The sequence below is a fragment of the Podarcis liolepis genome, assembly GCF_965112155.1.
Source record: "Podarcis liolepis genome assembly, chromosome: 17".
Classification (NCBI taxonomy): Eukaryota; Metazoa; Chordata; class Lepidosauria; order Squamata; family Lacertidae; genus Podarcis; species Podarcis liolepis.
This window is the reverse complement of record NC_139571.1, coordinates 21,797,266-21,818,981: the sequence shown is the minus strand read 5'-3', so window position 1 is coordinate 21,818,981 and position 21,716 is coordinate 21,797,266. Positions and strand designations below refer to the sequence as shown.

General features: G+C 44.8%; 2 protein-coding genes across 3 annotated transcripts in view; one reads left to right on the top strand and one right to left on the bottom strand.

The window, feature by feature from the left end:
- The window catches only part of AK3 (adenylate kinase 3), a 14,855-nt gene extending 10,730 nt beyond the window's left edge, over positions 1-4,125 (top strand). The window contains exons 6-7 of one of the 2 annotated variants that reach the window (XR_014520636.1): positions 1,034-3,230; positions 3,263-4,125. Coding sequence is in view for 1 of the 2 variants with exons in the window: in XM_083482349.1 (XP_083338475.1) it covers positions 1,034-1,157 (124 nt within the window). In the remaining variant the exon portion in view is untranslated. Of the gene's footprint in view, positions 1-1,033 lie in introns of both variants that reach the window. The other variant, XM_083482349.1, reaches the window with a different exon arrangement.
- On the bottom strand, positions 3,868-21,716 carry CDC37L1 (cell division cycle 37 like 1, HSP90 cochaperone). The gene is made up of 8 exons (XM_083482352.1): positions 21,544-21,716; positions 16,406-16,684; positions 14,744-14,834; positions 13,923-14,038; positions 11,955-12,077; positions 11,037-11,201; positions 5,811-9,340; positions 3,868-5,667 (listed from the first exon to the last, which is right to left on the bottom strand). Exons 1-7 carry the CDS (start codon positions 21,619-21,621, stop codon positions 9,257-9,259), a joined length of 936 nt encoding a protein of 311 aa, XP_083338478.1. The 5' UTR covers positions 21,622-21,716; the 3' UTR covers positions 3,868-5,667; positions 5,811-9,256.

Genomic DNA, 21,716 nt, shown 5'->3' with positions numbered 1-21,716 from the left:
CTGCGGGTTGCGAACGTGCCTCCCGCACAGATCACGTTTGCAACCGGAGGTATGACTGTATTTCATTAAGCATCTTCTCTCCCTCTCTCTGTTTCCCACACCATTTGGTACCTGTGGTCCATGTTCACTCCTGACACGCCCCTCCAGTGTCAGGTAATGATGCTCCTAGCCGCTGAGTCAGTGGCTTCCTGAGCAGGATTTCAAAGAAACGCATGCTGATTTCTACAAGTCACAGAATCCTGATCTCCTTAGTTTGTTTCTTCCTCTTCAGATCCTAGATTGGATAGGGGAGGAAGTCCTTCCGCAAGGGAGTCCTTGAAGAGGTCCTTCAAGACCTCTGAGACTTAAAAAGAAGAACTGTCGCTGGTGATGTAAAAATTGGGGTTTGGCTTTTGCAGCCCAGCTCCCCATGGGACTCTGAGTCCCCTAAGTCCATGATCGGTCAGAGAAAAGTGGATGGAGGCTGAATCCACTGACAAGCAAGGCAGATATTTATTTTTCTGTTGCAACAGAGTTCCCTCCGTCCAAGGAGGGAGAGACCCTGAACAAAAGTGTGCAGGAACCTTTAAAGACTTTTGACATTGCCCAGCCCCCTTAACCAAAGACCAACCCAAAATTATCAATCATACATACATCATAGGAGGCAGTCTACAGCAGAAATCCTGTCTGTCAGGAGACCTGATAATGGCCGCAGATTGCATTACCTGGGCAGCCTGGCCATTCTTTTGTGATGGTTAAAACTTTAGTTCCTGAATCCAGGTCACAGACACACAAAGACGCCCTTAAGACAAGATTTGTAAGTGAAAAAGACAATGGGAAGGCTTTCTCCATTTGCTTCCCTTACTGCAGAGGAATATTTGATGTCATTGGGAGAGTCAAATTGGCTTCAGGGTTGCTCTCCTGTACTATACATGGTTTATATATAATAGATAATATAGATATGTGTGCATTTATGAATATACTATATTTGAAACCTTAGAATACTTATAACACTGGACAAACATGACTAACGTATCTCTTGCATCTTCTGTAGCCGGAAAGGCGTGTTGGAATCTTTCTCGGGAACAGAGACTAACAAGATATGGCCCCACATTCATCGTTTCCTTCAAACCAAGCTGCCTGATATGAGCCAGAAGGAAGCATCCACCAACAGATGAAGGAAGATCCATTACTGTACTGACGGGATAGAAGCTGGTGGCCTTTGGTTAAGATTCCAGAAATATATTCTCTAATCAACAGTAGAATCATGGAGACCTGGTTGTTGTTGTTGTTACAAATTGAATGTGCCCACAATGACAAATAGCCGACTTGAAATCTCAAGAAATGTCCACATTTGTAACTCTAGTATTTTAATTTTTTTTGTCCTCTGGTATGTTGATTTTAAAAGTGCTAATTTTGTATTTAGATGGACCTGCGTTTTGTAAAAGTAACATTAAATTGATTTTTTAACAAAATACAGCTGAAGAATCTCACAGTTTGTCAAAAGGCGGGTCCTGATCTGAAATGAAACATGGAGGATGCCGTTTTACCCAGTGTGAACACGCATGTGATTTCAGTAAAAACATTAAGGCTGTCTGTTTTGGACTCTAACATAGTGATGGGGCATGTGGCTTTTGGGAAAGAGTAATCCTCTCGATGTCCTTTGGGAATTTCAGTACAAGCCACCTATATTCTTATTTGTTTTAAGTTTTGCATGGCCACACAGCAGTAACTATTCCCTGGGTTGCTTACGAAGAAGATAGTAAAAATACCATAGGCCCTAATTAAAGTCAATAAGCAATAAAAACGGCAAAAAAAACCTTTCCTCCTAACGGATACAGCACAAACAGTTGACACCTTGTACTGAAACCACCCTATGCCAAAGATTAGTTTTAATAACCCAATTTTTAAAATTGAGCCCTGAAATGAATCGAGAGCCAGTGCGACTGCAGAAGAGCTGGCACGGTCAAATAATGCTCAGCTCCAGTTAATATTCTTGCGTCCCTGTTTTGAAGTCGCTGCAGTTTCCATGTACAGTGGTACCTCTGGTTACGAACTTAATTTGTTCCAGAGGTCCGTTCTTATCCTGAAGTACCACTTTAGCTAATGGGGCCTCCCGCTGCCGCCAGTGCACAATTTCTGTTCTCATCCTGAGGTAAAGTTCTTAACCCGAGGTACTACTTCTGGGTTAACAGAGTCTGTAACCCGAAATGTTTGTAACCCGAGGTATTTGTAACCTGAGGTACCATTGTACGAGGTGTTGCTGTCTAAAGACGTTGCCGGAGGGTGGGTCATTATGGCCAAGCTACCTGCAGCCAGGTGTGGTTGCAACTGGCCTTATCAGTCCAAAGTGTTCAATGGTCCAGGGGAAAAAGTAATTCTTACAACTTCTTACTCAGAAGTCAGGACTGGACTTTGCTTCTCTGATTCTAAATACTTTTATCATTATAAAAACCTTCTATAGTAAGGACTTAGCAGTATTGCTGCATCTCCTTGTAATGCGACCATCAGGTGGGCAGAGTATAAACAGTAAAATCATTATTATTATATTACTATTATATCTCTGACACATTGTCTTGTAGTGCCCGAGTTCAGCATTTGTATGCTCCTTTAACCTGAGAATTAGTCCAGATGAGAGTGTCTTCCATTTTGTTTGCACAGCGAATCCTGCCGCAACACCAGGACAGTTTGCTTGTGTTGCTGTTGTCTCGTGTGTGTTGCATGCACACACACAACTTGCTTCACCAGCCCGCATTGCTGCAATCCTCCTACTTGCATCACACCATCAGACTCACAGTTTCATTGTCCTGTACTTTGAACTTTCCACCCCCAAAAAATATGTTCGCGGAGGGATGAGTAAGGAAGGGCAAAGCAGCCCTAACTTTCCAAATAGCAGGGAGCCAGAATCTGCTGCCTTTCAGATTGGCCCTTTGTTGAACTGAATGCACACCACCCCATACCAGGGGAATGCTGTGAGCTGTGGAGGGCAGGCCCCCAGGGCCAGCCCTAGACAATGAAGCAGCTGCAGAGTCAGCAGCCTCCCCCAAACCAAAACTGATGGACCCTTGCTGGTTTGAAGACGTTTAGATTTCCCTAGGTCAGGTAAATTGCTTCCAGCCAGCCAGAAAAGGGGTAAGGGACTTCAGGCACAGAGACTAAATGCACCCTCCAGCAGTGGCATAGCAGCATTTGCTGGTGCCCGGGGCATGCACCTGGTAGGGACAGGACACAGAGGGTGACTGGAGCCTGCCGTGCCAGCCCAGCCCTCGCCACCAAAGCCAAGTGGGATTGTGCAGCACCACTTGCCCACCACACGGGGGGAGCCCAGCCAGCTGACACAGCCCTTGGCGGGCAAATCCCCAATGCCTGCAGAGAGAAGCGACAGGCCGGGCCACACCTTGTCCACTTCCTTCTGTACGTGCCCGCTCAGCATCCGAGCAAGCACTGGCAGGGTAGCCGTTCAGCGAGGGAGCCAGGAACACGGCGGTGAGGCAAGGCTGGGGACCAGGGCTTAGAGACCATTGGCAGAAGGCAGGGGAGGGGGCTATGAGGATCTCTGCGTGGGTGCACCTGGTTCACCCCCCCTCAAAATTGTGCACCTGGGGCCACAGCTCCCCTTGTCCCCCCATGCTATGCCCTTTCCCTCCAGACCTCTCTCAACTCCTCCTTGGCTGGCTCCACACCCTCTTTGAATGCTCGACTGCATCCTTGAATTATGTTCTCATTTGCCTAGATAGAGGATTGTACTGGTTTATTGGGGGGCAGGATGCAGCCCATGCACTGCACAAAGGGAAGTTACATGCGTCGCTCCACCTTCCTTTGCCCCATCCATCACAGGCACACAGAACTTGATAGAGCTTAAAAGTTTGCTATCAAATGAAACATGCATTGCAGCAAAAGTACGCTTTATTAACAGCAAGTTGTATTTTATTTTCAAAACTCGGACAAGACAGTCTTACTGTGAAGCAATATTTTGTCGCATTATTCTCCTATTAAGGCTTTCGAGTTAGCTGCTTCTTTAAAGACGTTACAAAGCCAAACTGTATTGCCTAGAGCAGTGCTTGTCAAACCTTCCACAGACCACTGGAAAAATGTTCAAGAGGTTTTGCTGTACTACTTAATAAAAATTGCTTCGGACGAATGAAAGCAGAACTGCAGCTTACTTTAACAATGAGTGTCTTATTTCCTTTGTTTTTCAAATGAAGGAGGTTCGGTACAATATGTCCGGTTTCGCCCATGTGATGCTTTTGCCACTCTAGCATCAAAGTATTTACAACCCCTGTCTCAATAATATTGTGCGAAAACCAGAAATGTGGCCAAATATACATTTGATTCCTGTTTACATAGAATAATGGTGGCGGGGTCGAATTAAACACCACCACCCATTTTTGCTGCCCTGTTTCTTTTAACTTGGCCCAACCTTTTCTTGAGTGTTGAGAGAAGGCCAGAATACTGTTGCTTGAGCGCTGTTTCACACATTGTGTTTGAAGCTATGGTCCTGTTTTCAGCTGATTGCAACAGAAACGTATTAGTCTGCCCACGTACCATGCCCCTACATTTGTCAAGAACTAATGATATCTGGAGCTTTTTGAGTGCGCTCGACGACGAATCCAAGTTGGCTTGTGTGTGAAACAGCCCTAAGACAGGAATGCTAAGCACGCTTCTATGGAAGCAGTCTTGGTTTCAATGAACACCTAAGTTTTGAATTGGCGACGTTAATACAAACGAATGTATTTCTCCCATATTTCCCACCCCATTTGACACTTGGAACTACAATGCCGCTAGAAATCCCAGGAAAATGAAACGTGGAAGCCTTGCTGACTGACGCACATGCTTGAAACACTGGCAAACTTCTGATCGTTTTCAAGTCAAGTGCAATTTACAGAAAAATTCATACCGGAAGAGTAAAGGAAGAGACATGGGGTGGCGAGTTTCATGCTACCCAGACTCTGTATGGTATGCAGATTCTCTCACTTCTGCTGGGTAATCTTTGTTGAAAAGACTGTGTGAGAATTATTGTTCAATTAATTCACTGAGAGACCAAGGCAGAGAACAGAAAGCCGCAGTGATCATGCTAGTAGTATAATCAGTATCCTGTCCAAGAACTCAATGTATTTATGCCATGGGAACATTAAAAATTATGCACTAGTAATGGATCGTTCCAATCCCTTCTTAGCTAAAGACAACTTAAGAAAGATTCCACAGGGATCTGTTATTCCCCCTGTGCCTTTTACGGAACAAGCGCGTTTTGCAAAATCCACATTGTTCTCCATTTCTGAACAAATCTCAGTTTCATCAAGAATTCTATAGAAGTCTTGCATTTGGTCGCATATTATTTCAACCTTGTTTGTAATCGTATGTATTTTGTTTGTTTATCTTCTATACAATTTCATTTTGGAAGCTAACTTAAAGCCAGACATATCCTTGTGCAGTTGGTAGTAGTCTTCATCAGGACTTGATTCCAGAATGCACTTTACCTAGGATTAAAAGTACTGTAATGCTGAGGAAAAATGGCACCCATGAAGCTTCCAAAGGAGAAATGCAACCCAACCCCCTAAAAGTGAGCAAAGATTGCAAAGCAGATGTGCTTGGCTCACGATAAGGTTCTATACTTAGGCAGGAAAAAACCAGCTGCACACATATCAGTTAAGGAACACCTGGTTTGCCAATAGTACATGCAAAAAGGATCTAGGGCAGCCTTTCTCAACCTGTGGGTCCCCCAGATGTTGTTGAACTACAACTCCCATCACCCCTAGCTAGCAAGGCCAGAGCTCAGGGATGATGGGAGTTGTAGTCCAACAACATCTGGGGACCCACAGGTTGAGAATCACTGATCTAGGGGTTTTGGTGGACCACAGGCTTAATCTGAGTCAACCATGTGAAGCAGCAGCAAAAAAGCTAATGCTATTCTAGGCTGCATCAACAGAAGTTGAGTGTCCAGATCAAGGGAAGTAACAGTACCATTCTATTCTGCCTTGGTCAGACCACACCTGGAATACTGCATCTAGTTCTGGGCAACACAATTTAAGAAGGATGTTGACAAGCTGGAAGGTGTGCCGAGGAGGGCAACCAAGATGATCAAGGGTCTGGAAACCGAGCCTTATGAGGAACGGTTGGGAGGGTATGTTTAGCGTGGGATGAAGAGACTGAGAGGAGATAAGATATTTGAAGATGGCTCTCGTAAGGGCTGCCACATGGAAGATAGAGCGAGTTTGTTTTCTCCTGTCCTGGAAGCAAGGACCTGAACCAATGGATTCAAGTTACAAGAAAGGAGATTCCAACTAAACATCAGGAAGAGCTTTCTGACAGTCAGAGTTGTTTGACAGTGGAACAGATTCCCACAAGAGGTGATGGACTCTCCTTCCTTGGAGGTTGCATGGCCATCTGTCATGTCTGATTTAACTGAGATCCCTGCATCACATGGGGTTGGACTAGATGACCCTCGGGGATCCTTCCAACTCAACAATTCTATGATTCGAAGGTAAAATTACATAACTTTACATCACAGTTAATGCCTGTCCCTTTAGCTTTTATACCCAATGCCAAATATTGTCCCCATCACAATAGTTTGGGAACTCTCCAGAGCAGATTGGGAGGCAAATAGGAGGGAGGAGAGAAATCAGAAGTCTAGTTTCACAAGTGGATTTCTACTGCTCAAGCAGGCGGTTAACACTGCGTAGCGTAGAACCTAATATTACCAAGGCCCATCTGCTTTTGTCTTTTACACTGGTTCCATAGGCAACAGAATAATAAATTCTAGCTTTAGTCCCTTGCTGAAAGTTTTCTGCTTCTGCCCAAAATATTCCCTGGTCTCTGGGATTCATAATTTTTCCAATATACAATTGAATAATTTTTTATTTCATATATACAACAAGATTATTCAAGGGAATTACTATTCAAAACACCATCTTTTACATGGAAGAAGCTTTTACATGCAAGCACTCAGTGTTACTATGCAGTCCCTAGAAACTCATGTATTCTTGACCACCATCCCTTTTGTTCGAGGCATCCAGGAGTCTAACATTGTTTACACCCCGCCACACACCAAAAGTAAGATAGCTGCATTCATGATTCTCTCTCATCACATCTCACAATCTCAACTAGCCTCTCAGACTTCTCCAGTTGTATATTGGGCTTGACAATAATCATGTCCAAGGAAACAAGCGACCTTCATTTCCTTTTAACTGCAAAGTCCAGCCACAGTGGAAGGGAGTGATTTATATTTAACCAGAAAATGTTAGAGGAGGGAATTATGTTCCACATGTAGGCCAAGAGCCAAAGAATTACGGGAATGCCAGGAGAAAACTGCTGTTTTGTGGAAAAAGCAGTTTGTCCCCCTGACAGTGGACAGACAACAGACACAATCCCCATTGTGCACATGGAAGGCTGCCCCAGGCATGTATCTTGTTTCTTAGGAACCTAGCTATAGCCTTGTATACTTTTCCTCTACTTATTAGGCAGAGCAAGGGAGCAGAGTCAAACGAAAGAACTTATTGTATCAGATTCTACAGTACCTTCCTGATTCTGGGACTGATGCAACCCAAGGTGCTTCGCTGATTAAGACGCACTTAGTAAACATGGCTGTGCACTGGTAGAAAAAGCTAGCAGCACGTTCATGTTTTCAACACACAGACCTACATCCCTGGTTTAGCTAAGTGGAAGCAGTGTGTGATAACTGGATGAGAAATGGTGGTTTTTAGGGCTGGGTGATATCTGGTTTTCAACATCGTGATATACAGCTGGAGTTGCATTTTCAGCCTTCTTCAGTGTTATTTCAGACATCGTGATGTATCACGACGTCTGAAATAACACTGAAGAAGGCTGAAAATGCAACTGGGCTGTGAAGGGAGAAGGAGGCTGCCCACTTGCTCGGGCAAAGGGACTCTTGCCCACTCCCTCCCTCCTTCTACAGCCCAGCCCCGGCCTCAGGACAGGGAGCCGAGAAGGTGCTCTGCCTGCCTGCGCGTTTTGCCTTTGCCCGAGCAAGTGGGGCAGGCGCCTCTTGCCTCTTGGTTTGTCGCAGGAGGAACGACTATCCAGGAGGAAAGACGCAGCCTGCCCCGCTTGCTCGGGCGAGGGCAAATGTGCAGGCGGGCGAGCACGCAATTTGAGCTGGCGATACATCATGGCTCCCCGGCCACAACCAGCACAGTGAAGGCGGATGGGAGCGATGTCTTGCCAGCTCTGAAAGTCCAGAACTGGTATCGCGATCTGAACTTCATACCGGTTTCAGATGCTGAATCGAAATATCGCCCACCTCTAGTGGTTTTATATACTTTGGGTATCCCAAACAAAACACAGGGGAAAGAGAACAGAGCTCAGCCTATACTGACAACATCGTTGGAGATGTTTTGGTTTTAAAACTGCCAACTGACGACATGCCCTGATGCACAGCTACCCTTCCAAAATAGATTTTAAGTGCCACACTCACAACACTTAACTGAAAACAAGGTCAAATCAGTTTGGCACCTGAATGCCCTTAAATGCTCATTTTAAAGACATCATCACAGAATAATATCCTTTTTTTTTTTAGGTACAAAGGCAGCCAATTAGCATTGATTTGTCTTCTCCTCTCTCACTAATGGCTGATAGTTTTAGCCAGTTCTGTCAAGGAAAGAAGGTTTTTTTCCATGAGTGTGTCTCTAGAAAATACTGTTTTATAATTTCATTATAAGAAATTGTGGCCACTTACACATCAAGACATAAAAGTGGCAAAACAAAATATTAAAAGGTCTTTTCCCCAAAAAACAATCCCTGTAACAGAGTTAAAAGGCCAGTGCTTTTATCTGAGCCATTCAGATCTGCAAAGTTGATAGCAACCACTGATATATTGCTATTCATGATAAAATCAGATCTGAGCATCAACTATTGCAAGCAACAGAATGCTTTACAGTGATTTTTAGTATCCCAAGGGAGACAAGGGTATTCCTAATAAGATTAAAGCAGATTCCTTCTAGAATCAATCAATTGTAAACATTGCAACTGTGCAGATTCTTTTTCAAACTCGGATTCCTAAAATTAAAAAGGCAAGGTTTAGTAGTAGCAGAAAAACATCCAGTTTCACATTCAGTAACACACAATAATCCCCCTCTCCTAAAAAACCCCCAAAAACATAGCAGCACATTTTCCAACAAAAAGACAAGTGTGTTTCTGGAATACCCTCTCTCCCAAAAACAAACACTCAAAATAAAGTGCAGTACCCATAAAAATAAGTCTAGGAAATTTGCCACATTCTTCTTTTTGTTAATAAGAAAACTTGGGCTCAGTCTTAGGAATACTATACTGTATCCATCATTTTAGGTTCGTCTTCGTCTCTGTGTACCACTGAGTTCAAACTGCAGCCCTGAAGTGAATCTGCATTCTGTAACCAAGAAGAGAACAAGAAACAAGTCAGTTGAAGACAGGAACTAGACACAAAACTCTGGTTTGAGTCGCAGAAAACTTCCTGCCTCCTAATCACCTGTAGGGTTGTGAACAGTTTATTTTGCAACATTCAACCGTAGTATAGTCGCCATACCAGCAGTCTCCCTGTTTTCGTTTTCTGAGCAATTACTAGCCACTGCCCAGAGGTAAGCCAGGAGCTTCGTGCAAGGCTACAAAACCGTTCTTTTGATGCAGAAATCAGAGCCGGCCTTGCACCGATTAAGAAACATGGACAGGGTAAGAAGCAACAGCAACGTCCAGGGAAGGCTGAGACTTACTGCATACATCTTCAAAGCAAGTAATCTGAGGAAATCCTCAAGAATCTGATGAGAGCCACTTCATCCAATAGTTTCATATTGGCTACCGGAAAGTTTATGCGTGGGGAGATGGCTAACATGAACTGGGGGCTGAGTGGGGAGAGACAGATGGTGGCTGGAAAGTTAAAACTGAACTGAATCACTCCATGGACTGGAAAAATAGAAACAGGGGCATATGTGCTATAGGTCTTAGATCAGGATGACCCAAGTTCAAATCTCTGTTCAGACACAAAGTTCACTGGATGAGTCACTATCTCTCAGCTACATTTACCTGATGGGGAAGTTATGAGGATAAACGGGGGACGGGATGACCCTATGTACCATTCTGAGTGCAGAAAGTGCATACATATAATGAACCCGTAAGCTATGTAGTAAGTATTCATAACCTAGAAATGTCAGTCTGCTGAAGCCAGGAAAGACATCACCCCCAACTTGACTCCAAAGCATCTGTATTAAGGTAAAGGACCCCTGGATGGTTAAGTCCAGTCATAGACGACTATGGGGTTGCGGCACTGATCTCGCTTTCAGGCCGAGGGAGCTGGCATTTGTCCACAGACAGCTTTCCGGGTCATGTGGCTAGAAAGACTAAACCACTTCTGGCACAATGGGACACCGTGAAGGAAACCAGAGCACACAGAAATGCCATTTAACTTCCCACCACAGCAGTACCCATTTATCTACTTGCACTGGTGTGCTTTTGAATTGCCAGGTTGGCAGGAGCTGGGACAGAGCAACAGGAGCTCACTCCATCGCAGGGATTTGAACCGCTGACAAGCCCAAGAGGCTCAGTGGTTTAGACTGCAGCGCCACCTGCGTCCGTATTAACCACAGACCAAAGCAGGAAAACTGAGTAGACGGGTTTTAAACAGCTGCACGGGGATTGACGGGTCTGGTTTCACATGGCTCATCCTACAGCCACAATTCCAAGAACAGACAGGTGGAAAACGAACCTTATTCTACGTTCCCATGCAATGAATGTGCAACACTGCTTGCCTGTGATTTGGGGACTAAACTTAATTCAGTACACCTCTGGGATGGTGCTATTTGAGTGCGAACGGCTGGAAGCAGTACTGTACAGTCCAGTTATACACACTGGATACAAAAGTCTCTTCGCTTGAATAAGTGCTAGTTTTGCCATTTTCAGCCCACAGAAAAAAAATTCTAATATTTTAGGTATATTACCCCCTCTCCTCTCCCCCAAACCATTTTAAGGTAGGAAGAGGAAACAAACATTTTTCTAGCAAGGCGCTCAAAGGAAAGGATGACAAAAGTATCTTAGGCCAGCTACCCATTCACTATAAAAAAGTTAAGACTTACCTGTGGAAAGGATGCAAGCCCTCCTATACAATTGAAATCAGGATAAAATGAAGGATTCTGAGCAGGATTAGCTTGAAAGTTCTGAGACTGTGAACAAAACCTCACTCTCGATTTGAATGCTTCAAGTTCATTTTTAAAAGCCTCCAAATAGCCTTCTTCTCCCGTCTGTCAAACAAACAACAAGCAATTAAATAGTTTTTTTCACCCTGTGCTGGGGAAAAAAATGCAACATACAGTGACATCTGCCTGCTTGCCCAAAGGGACTTCCAGTTTGTCCCTCTCCCCCACAGCCTCCCAAATCTGCCCCCAACCCTTAAAAGCAGATTTTGAGGGAGAACGTACGGAAGAGGAGGGGAAGGGGAAATCCCTATGTAGGAGCAGGTGCTTGCTCATCCCCTAGGCTGGATCTCATCCAAAGTTTCTGTGGCCAGGAAAGTTATAAATAAGCTTAATTATCAGACCAGAATAGGCATTTTAGCATCTAAAACGAACCTTCTGCTAGGGATCGAATGGATTCCTCAAAACTATTCAGCATGCTCCACCCTAAATAGAAAGCCCAACTTACCCAAAGACAATCAACCACACCAAACCTCTCTCACCACCAAGGAAATACAAGAAGTGAAGAGTAAGAGAACCCATACAACCCCGCTAAGTAGAATAACAGAAGCATAACCACCCAACCCCACCCCACCTGCCACTCTCTTCTCCCCTTCTCCTTCTCCCTAATTATTTAAACCAATTCATAAACCAAGGACTCAGACATTGACCACTAATATTTTGCAGATATTTCCCCACATTTATTATGCTATTTTTGTGATATACGTATGACATGAGAAAACTTGATATACTTATTTGTATAACATTATTCTAGTTTATAAAACACAATTAAAAAACACACACAAAGAAAGCCTGACTTACTTTAGCTCTTTGGAAAAATAGACGGAAACATCCTCGTGGATCCACGTTACAGCTTTTGGCCATTTCTATAATAAACTGCATTACCACTGCTTGGTGAGCTACTTGTTCCATCAGAGCGCCTTTCTGAAAATAAGGTGAAATCAATACGTAAGGAACCAACAACATATCGCCTTCATGGTTGTGTATGTGTGTGTGTGTAGCTATACACGGCTAGCTGTAATTAAGCTTAAGTTATAGCTAGGGCTGGGCGATATCTGGTTTTCAACAGTGTTAATATATCACCAGCTGAACATCGCAATATACTGATACAGTACGTTGTCTGAAATAAGGATGGAGCCATGTAAAGGCATTGGCTGGCTTCACGGGTTTTCCTGCATCGTGATTTTTGCCAGCACCTGCTCTTGTGATTTGCTGCCTCTTGTCGGAGGCAGGGAAGAACTGAGCTGGCAAAATCAACAGGGGCTGCAGGAATCAAGAGAAGCCTTGGCTGGCTTTGCAATTTCACCCACATTGTGATTTTTACAAAGCACACACACACACACACACACACACACACGCATCATGATTTGCAATATATTCCCAGGTCAAAAATTATGAAACCAAATCATGATATGGACGTCCAACCAGTTTTGGACAATATATAGCTATATCTCCCAGCCCTAGTTATGGCTTATTGTTGCAAAGCTGAGTCTCACGCATGGCACAACAAGCCTTTTGAGAGTCAGTTCTCAGAGATAGGGAGATTTCCAAGGGTCCGTGGGGAGGAATGCAAGTACCTACACATTTTAATCTCTTTGCAATTCCTACTTTTACATATAGATAAAAATAAACCGTATCTGAAGCCATTGGCTCATAGCAAGTGTACAGGAAGATCTGCTATTAGAAAAACACAAGGAAGGGATAGGGAACTTGTGGCTCTTCAGTCTAATTCCCATCAGCCCCAGGCCGGCATGGCCAATGGTCAGAGATGGCCACGAACTTCTAGAAAGCTGGTTTCCCCACCCTTGATGTGGGGTAAAGCAAAAACTTAATAGGCCCATAGGTAGATCAAACTCTTATCAAGTTGCAAAGTCTTAGGTTTGTAGATAGAAATGATTTGGTGTCCCATAATAGTTTGGTTGGTATTGTCTGAAGCCAAGCAAGTTTAGCATCTTAAACTGCTGGAGTAGATTGCCGAAGAACCATATGGAAGCCATTCAAATCACACTCTTCCAAAGAGCTCAGGGTGTGACAAACAAAGCAAATGAGACAAAAAGAACCAAATTTGCAAGTTAACAAAGACATTTTAAAGTAAAGGTGTGTCTATAGCACTGAGCTGAGTGAGAAAGCTAAACAAGCAGCTGCCCATTTGGGCTTTGTAGCACCAGGAACACTCTCCTCTCCAAGTGCTCCCATGGCTGGCATTAATTTTAAAAGTACGATCTAACACAACTGAATGGGAGGTGAATCATCACCTTTTAAGAGCAGCAGCAAAGCAAAGGGTGGGTCAATGCCGTGAGGAGCTGCAGCTATCATGGTGCAATTTCAAAATGAAAAACTTCCTTGGCAGATGCTTGCTTGAGAAAGCCAGTTCACAGCTTGCAGGAGGACAATAATAAACCTAGCTGTGAGTTCAGGGCAAAAGACCTCCTTAAAAAAATGTACTTATTGTTTGTGAAATCTCAACACGTAGTTTATCTGAGACTATATCTTTCCCTCCACAGATTAATGAAATAGAAGATATGTTTATTAGTGCAAGGATTGCGAGGTCATATTACACCTTCATTTTACCCTCTCCTGATTTCTTGATGGTTCAATCTAGCAGATAAGATGACATTAACATGCAGTGATAGGCTACCGGTCCTCACCAGAGCATTCTAGGTTTCAGAACAGTCTTGATGTCTAGAACCAGATGGAAAGAGAAAACCGGAAACCGATCTATTTGTACACCTTTCTCCATTTCAAAGTAGAATGGCATGTAAATTATACCTGTTCAGCTTCTAGATGGAAGCACCATAAAAGGAGGTATTGAGCTGTTTCTTCGCAGACAAGGTATGGGTGCTCAGAGAGAAATCTCTGACTGTCAAGCCATCTGCTCAACATGCCTGGAAAAACAATGAGATGCAACCAAAATAGTTCTTTTTCAAATTAAAAATGGTCTTATGTGACTTGAGCTCAAGGTTGTCTATAAAATCACCATAAAAGTTAGCCATGCTGTGCTCCCCCCCCCCAAACTATGAATTTAACAGTGGTCTGATTCCCATAGGGTTCAGCTCAGTCACCTAAGGATGGCACTAAAGGTAAAGGTACCCCTGCCCTTATGGGCCAGTCTTGCCAGACTCTAGGGTTGTGCGCTCATCTCACTCTAGAGGCCGGGAGCCAGCGCTGTCCGCAGACACTTCCGGGTCACGTGGCCAGCGTGACAAGCTGCATCTGGCAAGCCAGCGCAGCACACGGAACGCTGTTTACCTTCCCGCTGGTAAGCGGTCCCTATTTAACTACTTGCACCCGGGGATGCTTTCGAACTGCTAGGTTGGCAGGCGCTGGGACCGAACAACGGGAGCGCACCCCGCCGCGGGGATTCGAACCGCCGACCATGTGATCGGCAAGTCCTAGGCGTTGAGGTTTTACCCACAGCGCCACCCGCGTCCCACTACTATGGCACTACTACCATATAAAATGCAAGCCCAAGAATCCTAAGGGCTTAAAGCAAATTGCTTCACTTTCTAAAATGTGAATATACAGTGCTGGTGTGATGTTACAGCTCATGATAAACAGAGGCTAAGAAAAATAACCAAATATAAGCTTACCAAAATGCCTAATCTTCTGCTCATGTTTTTGCATGAATGATTTTGTTGCATCATCTTCCGTTTCTTTCCTTTTCATTTGATTAATAAAACTCTGGCAAACAGAATTTCAGTGTTGGTTAATTATCTACCCCATAACAATACTTAGCAAGAAATTATTACAACGCTGCAATAGTTCAGGAGTCACTTATCAGTGGAAGATGTCAAGAGTATCTGTTGCAGAAGACAGATCATTCCAGATCACAAACAGGTATGGTTTGCATGGCATGTTAAGGCAACCATCGGCTCCTCCACAATCCTCTTTGCTGCTAGCACCACATCAAGCTAAGTCAAGATTTGGCTTAGCGTGTTATATGAACAAGGACTTGTGGTTAAGCGTGAGCTATAGCCAAGAATAAATCTGGGTTACAGGTCCTGATTCAGACAACACATTTAGGTTAGCTCAGCCACAAGAAGACTTAATTTGCGTGTTGTGTGAATGCAGCCTTTAGCAGCTGATCAGCAGTTTCCCAAATAACTCAGTTCAAAGAAGAAACTATTTTGGAGGGCAGGTTGTGAGGAAAATCAGACCCTTTGCAAATTACTCCTGGTTCAGGTTGTGCATAATGTCTTTACAGCTTTTATTTCATAAGAGCTTGAATTTTAAAGACCTGGCACATGTGCTATTTAAAATTCCAGAGTGGCTTTCTCATTAACTCTTTGGTCTGAATTTGAATCATTCATTTGCCAGTTCAACCGTGCAAACCTAACCATGCCTACTCAGGAGTCCAATTGAATTCAACGGGGCTTACTCTCAGGTGGGTGGATTCTGTCTACGAAAAGTCAATGGGAACAAGTCAAGTTAACGCAAAGCAGTCTAAGCTTAGTTGACTTGTGAAACATACCCCGCTTCTCTGATACGAAATACATTGTTTGAAATCTGAATACCCACAGCAGTACTCTTTGAGATGATTTCTGGGATGGATGCAGCAGGACAAGAACTTTTAGCAGCTCACTCCTATACAGTGGTACCTTGGGTTACATTCGCTTCAGGTTACATACGCTTCAGGTTACAGACTCCGCTAACCCAGAAATAATACCTCGGGTTAAGAACTTTGCTTCAGGATGAGAACAGAAATTGTGCTCCGGTGGCGCAGTGGCAGCAGGAGGTCCCATTAGCTAAAGTGGTGCTTCAGGTTAAGAACAGTTTCAGGTTAAGAACAGACCTCCAGAACGAATTTAGTACTTAACCCGAGGTACCACTGTACTGAGTTACATGTGCCTAAACCAAGCGAAATTAATACAGTCATACCTCGGGTTACGAATGCTGCGGGTTGTGTGTTTTCGGGTTGCGGACTGTGCTGAACCTGGAAGTACCGGAACAGGTTGGTTCTGGGTTTTGGCGCTTGCGCATGGGCAGAAGCACAAAATAACATCATGCGCATGTGCAGAATTGTGTCATGCGCCGGTGCAGACGCGGTGCTGCTGGTTGCGAACGTGCCTCCCACACGGATCCCGTTTGCAACCGGAGGTATGACTGCACTGGCAGAACTGTGGGCATTGGACAGCGTTCAGATACAGTACAGTAGTAACATGTGTTACCTAACTGCTTTAAAAGTGCTCTGCAGCTTCTATGCATCTTTTGTGGCTGTGTCTTGGTTTTAGGCAATCTGAATTGTTCCATACCTTATTAAATACCTCTTTACTAACAACATCTGTATTCCACAGCTCCTGTCTTTCCTTTTGCCTTAACACCTCCTCCTTCCGCCGCCATTCTTCCTCCCTCCATTTCAACTCTGCAGCTTCAGTCTGTGCTTTGGCATTTTCTTGGTCCATGGACTCAGAGTTGTGCAACGCTAAACTGCCAAGTTTCTGCTGGGCTTCTGCTAAATTCCATTTGCACTCCACAGAACTCTTTACAAATTCCTTTTGCTGCTGACAAGCCAATTCAATCCCGTCATAAATCTGCGTTAAGAAAAAAAACCTTTTGATTATTCGGGAATGAAACAGACAGAATTTACACACAGTCTGTAGAGTGTAGACGAATGAAGAGTATTTTTCAAACGCATGCTTGCCCAAGGGACTGTATACAAAACCGATACATAAGAGGAGTGCTTTGTATCTAAGCAAAGACCTAGAAAAATGTGCAACCTTGTGTCCTCATTCCCCACATATAAACACACAGGGTGGAATGTAACACTGGGCAAGTGGACTTCTGTTCAGTCAAGGATATTTCTCCTCCCAGACGCAACCCTCAAAATCTGCTCTGGAGAGCTATAGGGCAGGAAGAAAACAAAGCAGATTGTAAGGGCATGCAGAAGATAGCATGGAGGAGGACAAAATAATAATAATATTGAACACACTTAAGTCTTTTCTACTTGTGCAGGGACAAAATTGAATACAACCATCACAAATCACAGCAGGTCTCCATTGCAATTGTGCTTCTCAGGGGCTTAAAGCTACAACAAATGTATTTAACTACAAGGCTTTATGTTGTCTTTTCTTGCCTCTACGGTTTTATATTTTGATACATTTATCTTTAATTGTGAGGCAATCCAAGAGCCCTCGGAGCTGGTCAGTTCAGGAAATATGCCAGAAATAAAAATAAGAGGCAGCATGAGGCCGATACAGTGGTACCATGGGTTACAGACGCTTCAGGTTACAGACTCCGCTAACCCAGAAATAGTACCTTGGGTTAAGAACTTTGCTTCGGGATGAGAACAGAAATCATGCTCTGGCGGCACGGCGGCAGCCGGAGGCCCCATTAGCTAAAGTGGTGCTTCAGGTTAAGAGCAGTTTCAGGTTAAGAATGGACCTCCGGAACGAATTAAGTACTTAACCCGAGGTACCACTGTATTTGCTTTGACCCATTAAAAAGTTTTGGCAAAGCAAAGCTGACCAGGTTGACCTGCTCCACAAATACAGGTCTATCCTCATTCCAGCGGTGAGATGACATTTACATTATTCCAAAATAAATATCATTCATTGGGTCTGGAATCACTATCATTAATAGCATCGAAACCTCAACATAAAAATGCACTAACAATAGTGAGAAGGCAGTTAAAGGATGCTATTAATAACTTTGTGAATAAACCCTCGAAAATTACTAAGCTTTTAAAAAGATAGCAGACTATGCTTCTCTGCTGACTACAGAGAAGAAGAAACCCACCCCCTCCATAGGTTTCAGATGCAGATAATACCCAGCTCTACCTCTCTTTCAAATCAGAACCAGTGATGGCGGTGAAGGTCCTGTGCGAGTGTCTGGAGGCGGTTGGAGGATGGATGGCAGCTAATGGATTGAGGTTGAATCCTGACAAGACAGAAGTACTGTTCTTGGGGGACAGGGGGTGGGCTGATGTGGAGGACTCCCTGATCCTGAATGGGGTAACTGTGCCCTTGCAGGACCAGGTGTGCAGCCTGGGAGTCATTTTCGACTCACAGCTGTCCATGGAGGTGCAGGTCAATTCTGTATCCAGGGCAGCTGTCTACTAGATACACCTGGTACGCAGGCTGAGACCCTACCTGCCCGCAGACTGTCTCGCCAGAGTGGTGCATGCTCTAGTTATCTCCCGCTTGGACTACTGCAATGCGCTCTACGTGGGGCTCCCGGAAACTACAACTAATCCAGAATGCGGCAGCTAGACTGGTGACTGGGAGTGGCCGCCAAGACCACATAACACCAGTCTTGAAAGACCTACATTGGCTCCCAGTACATTTCCGAGCACAATTCAAAGTGTTGGTGTTGACCTTTAATGCCCTAAACGGCATCGGCCCAGTATACCTGAAGGAGCGTCTCCACCCACATCGTTCTGCCCATACGCTGAGGTCCAGCGCCGAGGGCCTTCTGGTGGTTCCCTCATTGTGAGACGCAAAGCTACAGGGAACCAGGCAGAGGGCCTTCTCGGTAGTGGCACCCGCCCTGTGGATCACCCTCCCATCAGATGTCAAAGAGATAAACAATTACCTGACATTCAGAAGACATCTGAAGGCAGCCCTGTTCAGGGAAGTTTTTAATGTGTGACATTTTAGTGTATTTTTGGTCTTTGTTGGAAGCCACCCAGTGTGGCTGGGGAAACCCAGCCAGATGGGCGGGGTACAAATAATAAATTATTATTACTACTACCTCTTAACACACTAATAAACAAATGCTTTCTGTGAAGCAGACTGGTGGGTAGAGGCTTGGAGTGATCAATCTCTCCACTCTGACAGCCTGTTGCATTTCCATGCCAGTACTAAGTTGCCTGACAGGCTTAGGAGACAAGGGATTGCATAAAGGTGAATGGAATAGGATGAGAATGAAGTGGTGTAGGAGTAACAGGTCATTCCACCCTACCTCTGTTAGCCTGGTTTCCTTTGGTTTCCCTGCTAGAAGAAAGGAAGGTTTCATCCTTCACAACTGGCTGTACTAAAAGGTAACTAATCCATATTAAGTACTCCCAATTGCCCTATGAAACAAACAGTACCATCCAACAGAGTCCACTGAGTTCAATGGGGTTCCTCCCAGGTAAGTGTGAAATCCTAGGCATGCTTACTTAGGAATGCATTCAAAAAGAACACACAGGGGTTTATCTCTAAGCAAACATGCGTACGAAGCAGCTGCATGGCTTCAGCCCTTAGTGGTTACTTGATGTAGGTCTCAGTGAATACAGCAGGTGGGCCAATTGGCCCAGAGATGGAAAGAAGTTCCTACCAGAGAAGAATGGCAGATGAAGTTGATGTACCATGCTGGAATGGCTAAAATGACCGAAAGAATCAGAAAGACTGAAATTTTAATAAGGAATGGGGAAAATTTATAACTTATCTTAAAGACCACTGTAAACAGTTAAAATCAGGGGTTGGCAAACTTTTTCATCAGGGGGCTGGTCCACTGTCCCTTAGACCTTGTGGGGGGCCAGACTACATTTTGAAAATAAATATGAACTTCCTATGCTCCACAAATAAACCAGAGATGCATTTTAAATAAAATCACACATTCTACTCATGTAAAAACACCAGGCAGGCCCCACAAATAACCCAGAGATGCATTTTAAATAAAAGGACACATTCTACTCATGTAAAAACACGCTGATTCCTGGACCGTCTGCAGGCTGGATTTAGAACCAGATCCCATTTTGGCACCTCTGTTCTGGCAAAATAAAGGAGGGCATTTTTTCGCCCATCTGGCGCTGAAGCGACTTCAAAGCAACCCATTACAATCTATGACAGCCTAACAGGATGCAATTTCTCTCTCCCCCCCCCTCTCTCTTATGCACACAACCATGGATTTGTAACTCTGCCTCTGCTTGGCAGCCCAGAGCTTAAAATACACAACCTTTCACACGCATGCATTGGGAGAGGATCCCGAACTTAGCACAGAAAGAGAGAGACCTGAAACACAGGACAAAACTCTCCAGGACGTGGCACTTTCACAATGAAATGCGGCACAATAATAATAATAATCCTGTAGATAATTTTTTTATTATGGTCGGAGACCAGCTTATAAAACACACTTGGGGGTACAATCCCAGAAGGAAAGCAAACATTTAAAACAATGTACAACAATAAATTTAAAATTTATAAATGTGATAAGCACATAGACACTTAAAACTTTAAGATAAGCTACCACCGAGAGATGATCCAGAGTCACCCATGGAACCGAGTTTGGGGATTTTCTTAACGAACTAGTTTGGGTTGGGGGATGGTCTCCGCCTACAGATCTGTACACAGAATATGGCGATCAAATGGGTCGTCTTATGATCTTTGCCTAACAGGCAAAGGTCACATTTTTGCTTTTCCCGGAGGTCAGCGAGCCTCACCAGCAGGGGATCAATGGTCTCACTACGTGCCTCTTCATAAAAGGGACATCTAAAGAACAAGTGCTCTGGGCTTCCTATCTCCCCCAATGAACAGGAGCAAAGTCTCTGAGCATATGGGACTTTTTAAAAGGATCCTTCCAGGACCGGAGAGGGCAGAGCCGAGCTTCTAATCATAGCTGTCAACGTTTCCCCTTTTTTAAGAGAAATTTCCTTATTCTGAATAGGATTCCTCACAAGAAAAGGGAAAAGTTGACAGCTATGCTTCTAATTAAAAAGCAGAGACATCACCTTGCCAACAAAGGTCTGTAGAGTTAACGCCATGGTTTTCCCAGTAGTGATGTATGGAAGTGAGAGCTGGACCATAAAGAAGGCTGATCGCCAAAGAATGGATGCTTTTGAATTATGGTGCTGGAGGAGACTCTTGAGAGTCCCATGGACTGCAAGAAGATCAAACCTATCCATTCTGAAGGAAATCAGCTCTGAGTGCTCACTGGAAGGACAGATCCAGAAGCTGAGGCTCCAATACTTTGGCCACCTCATGAGAAGAGAAGACTCCCTGGAAAAGACCCTGATGTTGGGAAAGATGGAGGGCACAAGGAGATGGGGACGACAGAGGACGAGATGGTTGGATAGTGATCTCGAAGCTACCAGCATGAGTTTGACCAAACTGCGGGAGGCAGTGGAAGACAGGAGTGCCTGGCATGCTCTGGTCCATGGGGTCACGAAGAGTCGGACACGATTAACAACAGCATGCTTCTAATAATCCTGTATTATCCAGGACAGGGGGCAACCCTCAGACTCCAGGGGGCCCCAGGGAGACGGCCAAAGTGACGAAGTCGGGGGGGGGGGATAAGGAGAGATCAGCAGCCAGGCCAGGCCCGCCAAGGCGCCTCGAGCGACGCCACCGACCAAGGGAGGGGAAGGAACCGGACCTCCCGCTGCCCCGTTCCTGCGAGCGCCCCTCTCGGTGAAGGGGAGCAAGTCCTTCCGAGGAGCCTCTCGGCGTCTCTGCCGGAGGAGCGGCTGTACCTGAGTGCCTGGCCGGGGAAGGAGGTCTTCCTGCTGCCCGGCGCGCAGGTCCCGGGAGCGCGGCAGCCACAGAGCCATCCCTGCCCCGTCTCAGCCTGGATTTCCGGCTTCTACTACAAGGTCCCGCCGGAAGTTCCTGCGGGAGGCACTTCCGGCAACAACGCCGCGTCGCC